This window comes from Schistocerca americana, chromosome 1 (genome assembly GCF_021461395.2).
Source record: "Schistocerca americana isolate TAMUIC-IGC-003095 chromosome 1, iqSchAmer2.1, whole genome shotgun sequence".
Taxonomy (NCBI): Eukaryota; Metazoa; Arthropoda; class Insecta; order Orthoptera; family Acrididae; genus Schistocerca; species Schistocerca americana.
The window spans coordinates 766,527,021-766,544,866 of NC_060119.1; the positions used below are offsets into that span (position 1 = coordinate 766,527,021).

The 17,846-nt window shown below is 45.3% G+C and overlaps 1 protein-coding gene and 1 pseudogene across 1 annotated transcript in view; both read left to right on the forward strand.

Annotated features, from left to right (window-relative positions):
* Positions 1-17,526, forward strand: part of LOC124545441 (U-scoloptoxin(19)-Sm1a) — a 59,243-nt gene extending 41,717 nt beyond the window's left edge. Inside the window, exons 2-3 of the mRNA XM_047124368.1 lie at positions 8,545-8,721; positions 16,662-17,526. Coding sequence (XP_046980324.1) covers positions 8,545-8,721; positions 16,662-16,795 — 311 coding nt within the window. The 3' untranslated portion in view covers positions 16,796-17,526. The remainder of the gene's footprint in view (positions 1-8,544; positions 8,722-16,661) is intronic.
* LOC124555722 lies at positions 9,028-9,145 on the forward strand (annotated as a pseudogene).
* Positions 17,527-17,846: the final 320 nt, after the last annotated feature.

Here is a 17,846-nt window from a genome sequence, read left to right on the forward strand (position 1 = left end):
GTTTTTTGCAAACGTGAACCCTAAAAATGTTGTGCATACGAGAACAGAAAACGTTCGAAATTGCCTTTCTTACACTATTTTGTTCATTAAGCACTGTAATTTTAGTATTTAAAATAGCTGTTGCGCGCACACAACAGAAATAATGAACAAGGAGCAATGATAAACAGTAGTCTGCTAATCTTTTGGGCTACTTAAAATGGCGGCAGGTCCAGACCACTCAGCTTTCAAAACAACGTACAGCCCTTCTTTTGTTTTATCTCCATACAGTAGATACAAAAGATACAAAAACTATGATGTATAGAGTGCTTGCAAAGGAAAGTATTACATTTCTTTAATATTACGCAGAAATAGTTTCGTTAACTAAAAAATAAAACAAAGTTCTTTTCCTTGTGCAGGTACGTTTAACTACTATTGAAAAATTAAGTTTCAGTTATACAAGTATTGGATTACTATTTAAATTCCACTCTATTTTTCAACACTTGTTAATTGTATCTGCAAATGAAAAAACTTTATGTTTTCACTTTTAGCTAGTGTAACTATTTTTGCGTAGTATTAAAAATTTAATACTTTCCTTTGTAAACACTTACATACACTGAAGCGCCAAAGAAACTGGTATAGGCATGCGTATTCAAATACAGAGATATGCAAACAAGCAGAATTCAGTGCTGCGGTCGGGAAAGACCATACACAGAAAGAGTCTGTCGCAGTTGTTTGATCGGTGACTGCTGCTACAATGGTAGGTTATCAAGATATAAGGGAGTTTGAACGTGATGCTACAGTCGGCGCACGAGCGATAGGAGACAGCACCTTCGAGGTAGCGATGAAATGGGGATTTTCCTGTACAACCATTTCACGAGTGTACCGCCAATATCGGGAATCCGGTAAAACATCAAATCTCCAACGTGGCTGTGGCCGGAAGAAGATCCAGCAAGAACCAGACCAACAATGTCTGAAGAGAATCGTTCAACGTGACAGAAGTGCAAACCTATCGCAAACTGCTGCAGATTTCAGTGCAGGGCCATCAGCAAGTGTGAGCGTGCGAACCATTCAACTAAACATCATCAATGTGGGCTTTCAGAGCCGAAAGCCCACTCGTGTACCCTTGATAATTGCACAACAAAAAGCTTTACGCCTCGACTTGTCCCGACAACGCCGACGTAGGACTGTTGATGACCTGAAACATGTTGGCGGGTCGGACGAGCCTCGATTCAAATTGTATCGAGCGAATGGACGTGTACGGGTGTGGAGACAACATCATGAATCCATGGACCCTGCATGTCAGCAGGGGACTGTTCAAGCTGGTGGAGGCTCCGTAATGGTGTGGGGCGTGTGCAGTTGGAGTGATACGGAACCTCTGATGCGTCTAGATACTACAGGTGACACGTTTGTAAGCATCCTGCCTGATCAGCTTCATACGTTCTTGTCCATAGTGAATTCCGACGGTCTTGGGGAGTTCCAGCAGGACAGTCCGACACCCCACACGCCCAGAATTGCTACAGAGTGGCTCTAGGACCACTGTTCTGAATTTAAACTCTTCCGCTGGCCACCGAACTCCACACACATGAACATTATTAAGGATCTCTGGGATGCCTTGCAACGTACTGTTCAGAAGAGATCTCGACCCCCTCGTAGTCTTACGGATTTATGGACAGCTGTGCAAGATTCATGGTGTCAGTTCCCTCCAGCACTACTTCAGACATTAGTCGAGTCCGCGACACGTCGTGTTGTGGAACTTCTGCATGCTCGCGGGGGCCCTACGTGATATTAGCCAGGTGTACCAGTTTCTTTGGCTCTTCAGTGTATAATTTATGTTTTGTTTCTTGTGTATAAATAATATCTGTGTAAGTCGCACGTCATTTTATCTGTGTTTGCGACATTCAGTTGGCTGACGATGGCCTAGGAAGCCGAAGCCGGTTCGTGCCAAAATAAAAATAATTTTCGGGACAATGAAAAGTGTTTGCCGTTTAATACTATTTTTGTGTTTGTTGTAGTAATAAGAAGTTATTCCAGAATGAGATTTTCACTCTGCAGTGGAGTGTATGCTGATATGAAACTTTCTGGCAGATTAAAACTGTGTGCCGGACCGAGACTCGAACTCGGGACCTTTGCCTTTCGCGGGCAAGTGCTCTACCAACTTCTTTTTTTTTTTTTTTTTTTTAACTAAAAAAAAACAAGTGCCACTGCCACTTTTCATCCTATAACAAAAAAATCTGGGCCACTTCAGGCGTTGGCTCCTGACTAAACCTACCCCAGAGAGCTGCCTATATACCAGGGGAAATATGGGAAATCAAGGTTAGGGCTATCCTTACAAACAAAACAAAATCTTCCTTTTTCTGAATTTAATTTTAATTTTTTTGTTTTATATTTATTTATTTATTTTATTTTTTTTATTTTTATTTTTTTTGTGTAATTGATCAGAGGCCTTCTGCGCCCCGCTGGTAATATGTTGAGTCACGTCTTCTCGAAATTGATGTGTTCCGTTCAATTGTTCAGAAATGTTCATTGGTTCAAACAGGAAACCTTCTTCTCTCTTGGCTTAACACATTCCAGCTGCGAGGCGGCTCGTGGAAAGCACTCCCAAGGAAGTTCGAGAAAAATTGTCTGTATTTTGGGTGACGGACAACGACATAATGACGGTCATTGAGGTATGTCCAAAAATCGAGTACAGAGTCTACAGTATGTCCAAATAAGTAGTGAATGGCATGTCCGCGAATCCAATTCACAGCATTGGTTTTTGTCCGAGGAAAATAGTCACGTTCCGGAAATAATAATGAAAGGGGAATAATCCGATCCGGAATGTCCCGCATTAGAAAAGCCACAATACGTCAAACCAAGTGCCAAACCTCCGCCGCCGGTCCGCAAACAAACCGATGTTCATCATTGTCTGGCACTCCACACGTGGAGCATAGAGGTGATTGGGCGAGGTGGATACGATGAAGGCGAAATTGGTTGATTTGCTTACCATTGACAGTTATGTACCAAACAGATTGAACATTCGTGTCAAGGTAACAGGCGAACACCGCGCGCCATACATGACGCCAGTCAACCTGGGGGAACTTTAGTTCAATCGGGTTAGGTGGACGACCTAATTGGAGGACATTGTATACTGCCTTTGTCTTGAGTAAAAGCTGTCTTGGTAAGGTGAGGCGTAGATAACTGAGTTCCAGAAAGAAGTACCGTATATTATGGAACTGGGCCGGAACATCCGAGATCATCACTGGGGCTGACAGTGAGACCGGCGAGTATGCCGACAGGAGGAGACCAGTGAGGCTCGTTGGGCAACGTGTCCATACCGTCATCTGGGAGCTGACAAATAGGGCGCGAGCTCTATCCGGCACGTGAAACAGACCTATCCCACCTCGTTCACGGGGAAGAGTAAAGGTCGCATAGTTAACTTTGAACAACATCCCAGAGCTGACGAAAGATGCCATCGCTGCCAACATGCGACGTGCCACAGTAAGCGGGAAAGGTAGAACTTACGCTACGTGGGGAACTCGGGATGCGATATATGTATTGACATATCGAGCTCGTTGGAGAATATCTAGGGATCGAAGGCGATGGTCCATAAGACCTGCTCTGATCATTAAAAGGAGGCGTCGGCAGTTGATGGTGGCTGAACGCCGGAGATCAGATGAAAAATCTATTCCCAAACAACGAATGGTATCAACGGTGGTGAGAGGTGTAACGCACTCCACGGGAAGTCCCGTGCCAATGAACATAACTTGTGACTTACGTACGTTTAAAGAGCTACCCGACGCCTCACCATAAGTCGCTACCCACGTCAAAACAGCTCGAACTTCGTCGGCATTACATAAACAGATGACGACATCGTCAGCATAGGCCGTGTAACAGAATCGGTAGCGATCTATGGACAACCCTACCAAACGTTGTCTTAGTCCACATAGCAAGGATTCCAAGGAAAAGGCGTACAAAATTGCTGATAGAGGGCAACCTTGACGTACGGATCGACCAATTACTATCGGTGGAGTGAGTCTGCCATTGTCCATAATCCTGGATGAGGCACCCCGCAGAAGGCGCATCACTACCGTGATAACGGCGACCGGGAAACCCATATGGTGGAGAACGGCCGTAAGGAACGAATGGTCAACCCTATCAAAAGCTTGACTAAAGTCCAAAGACGCAAGTGCCCCAGAGAGGCGTTGTGCCTGGGTAACGGCGATCATATCCCTGTAGCGGCATAAGGCCGTGCGAATATTGTTGTCTCCTCCCAAAGATGCTTGGTCTGGCGACACAACATATCGGGCAACGTTTTTAAGTCGTGCTGCCAAAAGGCGAGTGAAGATTTTCATATCACTGTTAAGGAGGGTGAGGGGCCGATAATCACTGATATTCTTGCCACCGTGCGGTTTATGTACAGGAATAATAATTCCTTCCATGAAAGCGTCCGGCACAGGTACTTCCGGAGACATCAGTTCCCGACAGATGGAGGTGAAGGTGGACTCTAACAAATCACGGAAGGTGCGATAAAATTCGAGGGGAAGACCGTCGGGTCCCGGGGAGCGATTGATGGTTCCTGCCCGGATCGCATCGCGGACTTCCTCATCAGTCACCTCCGACATCAAGTCAATCGCCGCATCTCCTGGGATACCACCGAAGTTGAGCTGTGAGACTTCCTCGATCAACTCTGGGGAATGTGGAATTGCGGCGTAGAGCTGCCGGCAGTGGGCGTGAAGCACATTCCCTATCGTAGATTGGGTTACGTAGTGACGCCCTTCTTGATCCGTTAGGACGTGAATCAATTTTCGGCGTCGATTTTGTCGTTCTTGGATGATATAGTACATCGACGGATGTTCATGAGGCATGCGATCAGCAGTACGAGATCGTACTATCGCCCCTTCCAAATGCCGTCGCATGAGATTGGAGATTTGGGCCTTAGCTTGGTTCATCCTTGTATGGCGCTCAGGGGAGGCTGGCATCGTGGAGCATTCTCGTAGGATCCTGTAGTAAAAGTCCATAGTGCTCTTCCTCCAGGCGACAACATCTTTGCCATACTGGATTAAAGTTTTTCGAAGAGCAGGTTTTGCACACTGGATCCACCAGGATATGGTAGACGGATACGTGGGTCGGCGTCTATTACATGTGATCCAAGTGTCTTCTATTAGAAGTCGACAGTCAGGTGAATTAAGAAGTGCCGTGTTCAGTTTCCATAAACCACGTCCGTGCCATACTGCCTGTCTTGTGAGAACAACATCACAAAAGTAAGCCTCATGGTCTGAGAAAGCAACAGGCCAGATTTCAGCCTGTCGAGTGTGTTGAATTAGGGATCGCGAGATGTAGATGCGATCCAGTCGGCTAGAGGAGTGCGCAGTGTGGTACGTAAAGCCCAAAAGATCACCGTGAACATGTCTCCACGTGTCGACAAATTATAGCCGCGTGACGACTGTTTCCAGAGCTGCGCATGGTGAGTGACGCGGCAATTGATCCTGAGGTCGCTGGGTGCAGTTGAAGTCTCCACCCATGATCCAGTCATCGTGTGGTCCCATAAAAAGGGGTGTGACTTCATTCGCGAAGAAGGCATTGCGTTCACGACGGTAGCTGGAGCCCGACGGCGCATAAATATTGATGATGCGTACACAAAAGAGAGTAAGGGCCATACCTCTGCCGCTGGGGAGGTATAGGACATCTTCGGCAGGAAGACCTTCGCGTAAGATGATGGCAACACCACTACCGGTGTCCGAAGCGGGAGAAAGATGCACCGTGAAGCCATGTGGTGGTGAAAAATCGGCGACATGCACTTCCTGAAAAAGAGCAATATCTATGTCCGCATCATAAATCATATCTCGGAGCAGCGCTAGTTTGTGGGGCGCACGAATGGTCACGAAGTTAATCGTTGCGACACGATAATGCTGGTGTTGGAGTCCCACAGGCACAGGCGGGGCTTCTTCTTCAGGAGCGAGAGGTCGTCGATCTTGCCGGTCCGCTGAAGAGGCTGCTATTGTGGAGAGTTTGCGGGCGCGGGCGCAACCGATGGGGGTGCCCCATCATCATCAGCGTCCACCCCAGTCCCTTCGATCTCCACGTCGTCTGCCCAGGAGACTGATACTGCGGTAGGGCATCGGCTGTGCACGTTATCCACGTGGAGAGGAGACGTAGTTTTCGTCTCATCGGATAGGTTCTCTTCGACGTCGACCTGTGGGGGCGACGGCGTCAGTAAGGAGGGGTGTTCGTTGCCAGTGGTCGCCTGTGGCGGGTCTTTCGCATCAGCCTTTCGGTCATCAAAGAGCGGTTTGTCGCCCATCTTCGGGTCTGCATCCCCGGTATCCATCCGTAGAATGGATTCATCAGGGGGTGTACGGCTACGTTTCTTTCTCTTTCGTGTCGACCCTTGTTTTCGAACAAGTCGTTCAGAGTCCGATTGCGGGTGGCTTTCGTCTGACTCCGGACCAGTCTGAAGGAAAGCAGAAGTAGGTACCACTCCCGGATCAACGTCCATCTCAGTAGCATTTTCAGTCACAGTGCTGCGATGATTCGGCAGGTTAGGATCTGGCGTCTGGGGCACCTCAGAAGGAATCTCAGGAGCGGTTGCATCTACCTGAGCAGACGACGTCAACGGAGCAGGAAGACTCTGTGTAGACGTGCTACCTTCCTGGGCAACCTTGGCGTATGTGACAGGGATCTGAGTCATCACCGCTGGGGACGCTTCCTCGCCGACCGGCGTCTGGATCAGGCGGCGTCGCATGCAGGCGGATCTGACGTGGCCTTCTTGTCCACAGCCCGCACATGTTCGGGGTTGGCCGTCGTACATGACAATGGCTCGCACCCCGCCAATGGTCAGGTATGATGGAATATGTTTTTTCAGTTCAATTTTGACCTGACGCACACCATTAAGGACATGGTAGGTCGTGAAGGTTTGCCATGTTTCCTCTACGTAACCGATGACGTTACCGTATGGTTGTAACGCAGAGACAACTTCGTCCTTCGGCACTTCAAAAGGTAGTTCAAACACCCTAATCGTGCGTTGACCGTACTCTGCGAGTTCAAGTGTTACAGTTCCGACGTGACCATCAGAGTATTTGAACTTAAGTCCATTGGCATGGCGGTGAATAACATCTTCACACACCTCGGTGTTTGTCATTTTAATATGAACGACACTACTCGTGATCGAAAAATGGATTCCGATAACGTGGTTAGGATCTAAACGAACTTCTTCACGTATGAACGTTTCAACTTCATGTGCACGAGGTCGCGCATGTTCAGCTGGGAAGGAAACTTTAAGGGTCGCACGGCGGTAAACGCTCGACATGTTGTTCACGGTGGAGGGACGCAAGCCTGAAAGCTACGACGCGGAAGTAAACAACGCCTGCAGCGGAGCACTGGCCGGCGCGCGGGGCCGTCCGCACGCTGCCACGGCTGAGAGCCGACTTACCAACTGAGCTACCCAAGCACGACTCACGCCCCGTCCCCGTAGGTTCGCAGGAGAGCTTCTGTAAAGTTTGGAAGGTAGGAGACGAGATACTGCCAGAAGTAAAGCTGTGAGGAGCCGGCACGGTAGCTCAGCGTGTTCGGTCAGAAGGTTAGCAGCCCTCTGTAATAAAAAAAACTGAGTTAATCGATCAACAACGAACTTAAACGGATGTCTTACGACGTCCGCCCCGAGCAGATGCAACGAACGAAAGCGAACAAAATGTGATTTTAAAAAAGCCAGCACGTTAGCTCAGAGTGCTCGTTCAGAGGGTTAGCTACCTGCTGTAATAAAAAAAAACTGAGTGAACGGATCAACAAAGAACCTGAACGGCTGTCATCGGACGTCCGCCAGGAACAGATTCATCGACCATTATAGAGAAAAATGAGGTAAGTCCGCAGCTCATGGTCTTGCGGTAGCGTTCTCGCGCACGGGGTCCCGCGTTCGATTCCCGACGGGGTCAGAGATTTTCTCTACCTCCAGATGACTGGGCGTCGTGTGTATTTCATCATCACCGAACTGGCGTCAGCTAAAAAGGACTTGCAATTTGCCGGCACGGTAGCTCAGCGTGTTCGGTCAGAGGGTCAGTCGCCCTCAGTAAAAAAAAAAAAAAAAAAAAAAAAAAAAAAAAAAAAAAAAAAAACCCTGAGTTAATCGATCAACAACGAACTTAAACGGATGTCTTACGACGTCCGCTCAGAGCAGACAAAGCGATCAAAATGAGATTAAAGAAAAAAAGCGGTCTAAAACGCAAAAAAAAAAAAAAAAAAAAATTGTAGAGCACTTGCCCGCGAAAGGCAAAGGTCCCGAGTTCGAGTCTCGGTCCGGCTCACAGTTTTAATCTGCCAGGAAGTTTCAAGAAATTATTATTATTATATCAAAACAAATATTATATTGTTTTTATTACCAAAATCTCATGCATCTGTAGTCGTTAAAAGTGGGTGTAACGGCGGGGCCGCTTGTTTATTTATGTGTGTGTGTGTGTGTGTGTGTGTGTGTGTGTGTGTATGTATGTGCGTGTGAGAACTGAATCCGTGATCGGCGCCTGTACTGACGCCGATATGAAGTGCACTTGAGCTGCGTGCAGAGTGTGTGAGACGTGGCTGTCGTGGTGTTCGCAGAGGCGACGCCACGCCCGGCGTCGGTGGCGACGGCGGCGACGTTCCGCCCCGAGGCGGCGTGCTCGCGCCAGGGCGGGCTGTGCGTGCTGGCCGCGGAGTGCCCGCCGGGCTCGCTGCACAACACCACCGGCCTCTGTCCGCAGCAGCAGCCGCAGGGCGTCGAGTGCTGCTACGGCCGTAAGTATACACCACTGTACGCGGTACACACTACGAGCCGCACCTCTTTCTCCGGCTACAATGCTGGCGCCCGACATGCGAACAGCTTAGCCCGAGGTTTTATGGAATTAACGGTATAAAAAACAGATGACTCACGCGTTATTTAGCAAAATGAGAGTACGTTGTTGTACTTCGTAGTTAATCAGCTGTAGACAGGAGAGGGGGGAGGGTGGGGGGGGGGGGGGGGGTTGGTAGCGATTAGTGGTGTTCCACACAAAAGATTTAATACGGGGTCTTCCAATTTATCACATATGTTAATCATCTTTGGGCAACGGCCTTGCCACAGTGCACACACCGGTTCCCGTGAGATCATCGAAGTTAAGCGCTGTCGGGCGTGGTCGGCACTTGGATGGGTGACCATCCACGCCACCATGCGCTGTTGTCATTTTTCGGGGTGCACTCAGCCTCGTGATGCCAATTGACGAGCTACTCGACCGAATAGTAGCGGCTTCGGTCAAGAATACCATCATAGCGACCGGGAGAGCGGCGTGCTGACCCCACGTCCTTCCTATCCGTATCCTCCTATGGAGATGACACGGCGGTCGGATGGTCCCGGTAGGCCACTCGTGGCCTGACGACGGAATGCTGTTTTAATCATCTTTCATTTCGTATAAATCAAGCCGAATTACAGGGGCAGGACATAAATATTACCGTTTCTAATAAGGAGTAGAAATAGCCGTTGGTATTCAAAACAGCTTCCTGTCTTCTCAGAAGACGTAAATACAGGTACCGGTACTCTATTGCTTTTAACGGAATCTTACACCACTCTTCCTGCAAAATAGTGGCAAGTTCAGGTAACGATGATGGAGATGGATAGCGATCACGCACCCTTCTTTTCAAAGAGGTTCAATAATATTCAGACGTAATTACTATGGCAGTCGGGGGAGATGCGGCAATTCATCCTCGTACTCACAAAAGCAGTGCTGGACGATGTGAGATTTGCGGCCGGCCGCAGTGGCCGAGCGGTTCTAGGCGCTACACTCTGGAGCCTCGCGACCGCTACGGTCGCAGGTTCGAATCCTGCCTCGGGCATGGATATGTGTGTGATGTCCTTAGGTTAGTTAGGTTTAAGTAGTTCTGAGTTCTAGGGGACTGATGACCACAGCAGCTAAGTCCCATAGTGCTCAGAGCCATTTGAACCATTTTGAACTGCTGCTACGGTCGCAGGTTCGAATCCTGCCTCGGGCATGGCTGTGTGTGATGTCCTTAGGTTAGATAGATTTAAGTAGTTCTAAGTCTAGGGGACTGATGACCTCAGATGCTAAGTCCCATAGTGCTCAGAGCCATTTGAATCATTTTTTGAGATTTGCGAACAGGTGAACAGGGGCCCTGTCGTTTCAGAACACCGTATCACCATTGGGGAATAAACACTGGCATGGACCTCATTGGCCAAAATGAGCACATAATTCTTGACAGTAATACGATCTTAAAGAGTAACAGTGAGGCCCATGGAATATCGCGATGTGGTTGCTCAAATCGTCACCGACCCCTCCCCTATCCGTCATGTCTAACTCTTGGGACGTAAACTCGGCCAAAATTTGTAAACAGTAGGTAAGAAGTCTCATCCGACCACATCATATTATTCTATTGCTCCATAGTCCACATTTTATGGCTTCGGTACGATGTTTTCCTGCTACGGACATTTGCATCCCTAATGACTGGTTTCACAATTCCAGCTCGGCCTGCTATTCCCAGCATATGTACACTATATAATCAAAAGCATCCGGAAACTCCCAAAACATACGTTTCTCATATTACGTGCATTGTGCTGCTATCTACTACCAGGTACTCCATATCAGCGACCTCAGTAGTCGTTAGACATCGTGACAGAACAGACTGTGGCGCTCCGCGGAACTCACGGACTTCGAACGTGGTCAGATGATTAGGTGTCATTTGTGTCATACGTCTGTACGAGAGATTTACTCACGCCTAAATATCCCTAAGGTCCACTGTTTCTGATGTGATAGTGAAGTGGAAACTTGAAGGGACGCGTACAGCACAAAAGCACACAGGCCGACTTCGTCTGTTGACTGATAGAAACCGCCGACAGTTGGAGAGGGTCGTAATGTGTAATAGGTAGACATCTATCCAGACCATCACACAGGAACTCCAGACTGCATCAAGATCCACTGCAAGTACTATGACACTTAGGCAGGAGGTGAGAAAACTTGAATTTCATGGCCGAGCAGCTATTCATAAGCCACACATCACGGCGGTAAAGGCCAAACGACGCCTCTCTTGGTGTAAGGAACGTAAACATTGGACGATTGAACAGTGGAAAAACGTTGTGTGGGGTGACGAATCACGGTACACAATGTGGCGATCCGATGGCAGGGTGTGGGTATGGCGAATGCCCGGTGAACGTCATCTGCCAGCGTGGGTAGTGCCAACAGTAAAATTCGGAGGCGGTGGTGCTATGGTTTGGTCGTGTTTTTGATGGAGGGGGCTTGCACCCCTTGTTGTTTTGCGTGGAACTGTCACAGCACAGGCCTACATCGATGTTTTAAGCACCTTGTTGCTCCCCACTGTTGAAGAGCAATTCGGGAATGGCGATTGCATCTTTCTACATTATCGAGCACCTGTTCATAATGCACGGCCTGTGGCGGAGTGGTTACACGACAGTAACATCCCGGCAATGGACTGGCCTGCACAGAGTCCTGATCTGAATCCTGTAGAACACCTTTGGGATATTTTTGAAACCCGACTTCGTGCCAGGCCTCACCGACCGAAATCGATACCTCTCCTCAGTGCAGCATTCCGTGAAGAATGGGCTGCCATTTCCCAAGAAACCTTCCAGTACCTGAGTGAACGTATGCCTGCGAGAGTGGAAGCTGTCACCAAGGCTGAGGGTGGACCAACACCGTAGTGAATTCCAGCATTACCGATGGAGGGCGGCACGAACTTGTAAGTCACTTTCAAACAGGTGTCCGGATATTTCTGATCACATAGTGTAGCTCCCTTCGTGTTAGTTTGGTGCTGACAAGTTTCACGAATCCGACATGCATTCCTGCAGTGACTTTTGCTGCTGTCGTCACAATCCTGTTTAATCACTCTCCGTCGTGATCACTCAACACACACTTTCACCTGCGTTGTGACTTGGCGAATGAGGTTTTCCTGTTTTCCCTGTATCTAGTGTAAAATAAAATAGGGCGCGTTTTGAACAAACACTTCGCCTATCTTGGTTACGGAAGCACACACCACAGCCGCACCAGCAACGTGCTCGCGTTCGAATTCACTTAGCTCCAACATAATGCACTCACAACTACGCAAATACTGGTCTGACTACGGCTGATACTTGCGACGTGCCGGCCGCGGTGGCCAATCGGTTCTAGGCGCTTCAGTCCGGAACCGCGCGACCGCTACGTTCGCAGGTTCGAATCCTGCCTCGGGCATGGATGTGTGTGATGTCCTTAGGTTAGTTAGGTTTAAGAAGTTCTAAGTTCTAGGGGACTGATGACCTCAGTTGTTAAGTCCCATAGTGCTCAGAGCCATCTGAACTTGCTACGTATTGAGGGCATTGCGCAGGTGTCGTTCGTGGTCAAATACAACAGCGCTACCTGGCCCGTCTGGCGTCTGCATTTATGTCCAAGTATGCGTTTGTCGCGTTGTTTCTAAGTTTTGTCAAACCCCTGCAGTTCTTTTTGCACCGGTGCAACCGTTATAATCGTTACTAATAGACATAAAGCAACATAGAAAAGTGTAGAAAACGTTTTTAGAAAAGCTGTTAAATATTGTCTGCAAGATACATCTCTCTTACCTTTAATTTTAAGAAAATACAGAATATTCCGTTCTGAACATCAGATCGTAATATGTTTACAGCATGAACAGCAGTGAACAAGGCAGAGTCTTGCAATTTTTTGAGGACACGTTTCGAACAGAATTAAGTTTAAAAAAATTGAGTTCCTTAAACAGCTCATTTCAGCTACTTTTGCACTTCATTTTACTGCACTCCTGGGAAAGATACACATTCGTAAGCTAACATACTTTGCTTATTCTCATTTCAGTAATATCATACGGAAAAGCATTCTGGGTTAATTCTTTTTTAAGGGACAGTATTCTGTTGTCAAAATCGTGCCATAGGAACAGTATACTGTGCTCACCCTCTATTATGTTTTAGACAACCATCTTATACAGGTAGATCGTCTTGATATCTCTCATTATGTTCTTAAATGATGCCATTTACACATTCTGATATCTGTCATTATGTTCCAAAAGCGTGCAGCGAGGACACCCGCGAAGAACTGAAAAACATAATTGATTTAAAAAATACCTACAACAGTTCCTAAATGTACGGTGCGATTTCCGTAACAAAAGATTTTCTGTAGCACTTTCTGACCTGTTATGATGTGTCTTCTTCTTCCTGTATTTTGTCTCATTCCTTTGCTGGCGTCTCGTTTTTCTGCCGCATTGCACTTTTTTAACAGTACCTTGGTTTATCAGTTCATTCTTAATGGCAGTTTAGTTACACTTACGACTGCCGTGTACTAGTTTACTAAGCGCTGATGGCGCCTGCATGAGGGCGTCATCTACTTGCTTCTAGTGCGCATCTAGCTTATATTCATCACTAGTTCAGCAACTTTTTTCTAGTTTTGACATTGAGAAGTCTTTCTCTTATGATTAATTTTTGTTCTGAATATTCTTAGTTATGAAGATGCGAGTTAGGAATTTCTTTGTCAGCTGTAGTCTTCAGCTCCAAGAATCAGGGCGCCATGTTATACCGTAAACTCCTCTTCGGGCCTCGTCAGCTGACGAGTTACAATATAACGTATTGAAGTGCACATGGTTGTATGTAGAACTTATTTTGATTTGAAATTAAGTTTCCTATTATTTTAGTGTATCCTTTTTTTCTTCCTCTTTAAACAGATCATTTGATGATAACTCGGTAATAAATGTGACGTGAAACTGATACAGAGAAAAATAGCAACTGTAATGGTTGGCGTTATTGTATGCAGCACGGTGGTCTGGACTTCCATCTATTAAGGGTAATCTGAACAGCACAGTTACATCGGTGAGGTGTTAGAGCTCGAGACATTTCGCCACATTCATGCAACTTCATAAGCCATATTTCAACAGTACGATGTCCAGCGTTAGTGGTGGATGTTGTAACCTTATTCATTGTCACTTAACCATACAGCATTTATCTATTATACGAGCATTTAATTTCCGTACGACAAATATTATACACATTTGAAAGAATAATTGAAAACATGTAATACAGTTAAATTTCCGCTTATCTGGTTTCTCTTGTTGATGACGTTAGCTTATTATAGGCAGTCGTTGAACAGCGTCCCAAGAAAAGTCGGGTCCCTTACTAAATTCACATCTGTCATAGTGAGAAAATATTTCACATTTAAATAACACAGTTTCTGATTAAATTCGCGGTAAATACAAAAATTGTTTCTATTCTTCACAATAAATTTATTCAACCTGCAATCCCATCTTCTAATCGGCTCCTAGCTAATCTGGTTCACTACTTGTACCGAACACAGAAGGTATGCCACTGACAAAGATGGCGTGGAATCCATAGCTATTGTAATTATAACATCTTTAACATTATTGTTTACGAGCACATTTTGGATTTCCCTCGAAATATTTTGTGTTGCAGACTCACCGGTAACAGTATAGATGCCCTACAATGTGACGAAATTATATATATTACCAAGAAAATAACTAGGATGCGTCAGAACAGTACATATTTGTAATTCCGACAAAATTTGCGTATAGAAAATACAAATAGAAAACTAACATTATCTGCGTCACTCCAAAATCACAAAATGAACTTACTGACGTTGCGTCAGCGAAAGCAAGTGAACTTACCAACACTCCGCGTAACGAAATCCTTTAGCTCTGAAAATATTACAGCGTTCAAAAAGCGTTATCGACAAATTAAGGTACCACTGCTTCTCTTCACTACACATTCATCCGATACGTCACTCAAGGAGTATATCTGTGTTACAATCCTCCAGAAACCACTGTCAGTGTTCTGTGAACCCGCATGCTCAAACCGCATGGGGAGGAATTACCTAGAAACGTCTCCAGGCCCTCTTCCATCATTTCATATAATGACGATTAGAGATCCTGAACGCAGTACGTGGGGGGGGGGGGGGGGGGTTACCACACACAGTGTCAAAAATCGTGTACTGTTCTACTGTTCTGTACGCAACTAGAAGCAGCACCAGTATCCTTCACTGAAATCAATACAATTATAAAAATTGTAAAAAACAAAAGCTCTTTTTTGGGGTTGATAGAATTTCAAACAGAATTGTGAAAAGTTGTTCCAGGTTAATGAGTAATGTCCTTCTTGATATGTGGAATGTATCTCACGCAATTATTAAATCACTTCATAAGTAAGGTGGCGAGACAGACTTAAACAATTATCGTGCAGTTTCCTTTATGAGATCTTTTCTCCAAGAAATATTCTAAAAAGAGATGTACTCTAGAGTAGTCGCAAACAATTTACTTAACATATCACAGTTTGGATTTTAGAAAGACTGTACCGCTGTGAATGCCAATTATACAACCGCTCATAAAATAGTACAATCCTTACGTTATAATATATTGCCAGTTGGTATTTTTTGTGATCTTCCCAAGGCGTTTGATTGTGTAGAGCACACAGCTGATTTCAATCATATTTGACAAGCAGAATGCAAAATGTTGTGCTGAATAATTCAGATAATGTTGGAAAGGTAGAAAATTTTAGTGACTGGGAAAAGAAGTCACAAAAATAGTCAGACGGGGTTCAATTTTGGGTCCACTTCTATTCCTTGTACCTGTGAATGACCTTCCACTTAACATCCAAGAAGCAAATTGGTACTTTTTGAGACAATACTTGTGTTATAACAAATTCCACTAAAGAGAAAGCAACAGAAGAGCTGGTAAATGATATTTTCCCAAGAATTATTAAGTGATTCTCTAAAAATTTACTCTCCCTAAATTTTGGAAGAACGCACTACAGGCAGTTCTGTAGAACAGATTGTGCGGTACCAGCAACCGATGCAGCACGTGAGCAGTACTCAGTAAGTAGGGTAGAATGCTCCAAATTTTTGGATGTACCTACTAATGAAAAACTGAACTTCTTAGACAATTAAGCTCAGCTACTTTTGCTCTTCGTATAATTGCTAATCTTGTAAACAAACGTATGAACCACCTGACATATTTTGTATATTTCCATTCAACAATGTATAGAATAATTTTGCGGTAACTCATCACATAGAAAGAAAGTATTGACTGTATAAAAGCGAGCAGTAAGAATAATACGTTGTGTTCACCCACTGACGTCATGTAGGTACCTGTTCAAGGAGATAGGCATTTTAGCTGCACCGTCACAGTACATATATTCGCTAGTAATATTCCTCATTAATAATCCATCACAATTTGAGAATAACAGTGATGTACATACCTACATCACCAGAGGAAAAAATGACCTTTGGTACCCATTGTGAGAGCTGCAATAGTTCAGAGAGGTGTTCAGTATGTAGCGACAAAAATGTTTTGATCATTTGCTCAGAAACATAAAATGTCTGACCGGTAGTGGAGAAAGTTGTAAATGTAATTTAAAATTATTTCTTCTGGACAGCTCCTTCTATTCCATTGACGAATTTCTACTTAAAGACGAGTAGTGTGAGTAAAAATAATAGTGTGGTAATTGATGCTAACACTAATCACATATACATATCGTGTAAATTGACTCGTTCCATGTCGTTTCGATAGAAGAATCGTTCAAATGATGTATGAAAGTTGTAACCAACTAACTAATGAATCGTAGCTGTTTGTGTCTTGTCACGTACGTGAGCTGTGACATGAAGATCGTTTAAGTCGGTGGTAATTTTCACAGCATTCGAACTATCTGCTAGATTTCTGAAGTCAGATGAACTGATGTGGTTCCTCGTGCCGTGTTCCAGTGTCGGTGCAGGAGCGGCGCTGCTCTGCGCGCGGGGGCGTGTGCCGGCCCAAACACAAGTGCGGCCGCCAGCTGTGGGAGGAGAGAGCTGAGGACTGCGGACCCACCGACACCTGTTGTATACTCGTCTCCTAGCAACGGGGACTCCCACCTGTCCAGCTGTACTCAGCACAGGCCGTCTATGACGCAGACTGCCTCTAGCAAAGCGAACAGTACTTTTGCTCTTCAGTACGAATACATTTGCTGTTTGCTGCAAAACGACCAAATCATTATCTGTACACCTAATCTTTGCAGAAATGTAGATGCCTTAGCATGTCTGCTACAACTAATGCCTGGGGCTCAGTTCACATTTATTTTAGAATTAGCAGTGTAACAGAGACTACGTCATTTTCTTTTCTTCTAGTATCCCCTAAACTAGCGAAGTTAGAGAACAGGGCAATGGTTCTATTTTGAAGCCACTTGAGATGCATTACTACCAGATGCCGTTCTTTCTTATTCATTTGCTTTCTGACCCAGGAGAAAATATCGTCTGTAAAAAAACTCTACCTAGTATTTCATTTTTCATGTGCCCTGAGTGTACAACTAATTCCTTTCAGAATTAATACTGCACAGTAGACAATTCTGTTCCTCTTGTCGCAAGCGATGCTTCAGACAGTCTTATGATCAATTTGAGAATCTCGCTAGCGGTATGTCTTACACAAAATTACAACCAATTGTAACCTTCGCCCTCATTTTGTACCACTGTGACGTTATTAGAAGCTCGGCGAAATAATAATGTTATTATTTAGAGATAAGAATATAATAGCTTTATTATTTACAATTTGTAATTAATTGTTATTTCGAAAATATAATATTCTTGTTACTTACATATTTATTTTCGTTTCTAGCTCCCGTTACTCCCATCCAACCTGAAGAGTATACATGTGCTTATAAAAATGACAAAAACCTAATTTTAAATTGTACTTCTTCCATTGAAATGTATTTTCATGGTCGGACTGGTCATGAACCACTCGCTCATGTCTCCTTTTCTACCCATTCTTTTGACAGCACTACAAAATATTATGCACATAGAGCAAACTCAGTTCCAAATTGCTGACGAAAGCTGTCTTCTGAGGCATTTGTGCGTTGTGAGTGTTTGAATGTTTTCATTCTGTTGCTGTACTGCTCTTTACGAGTCCATATTTGA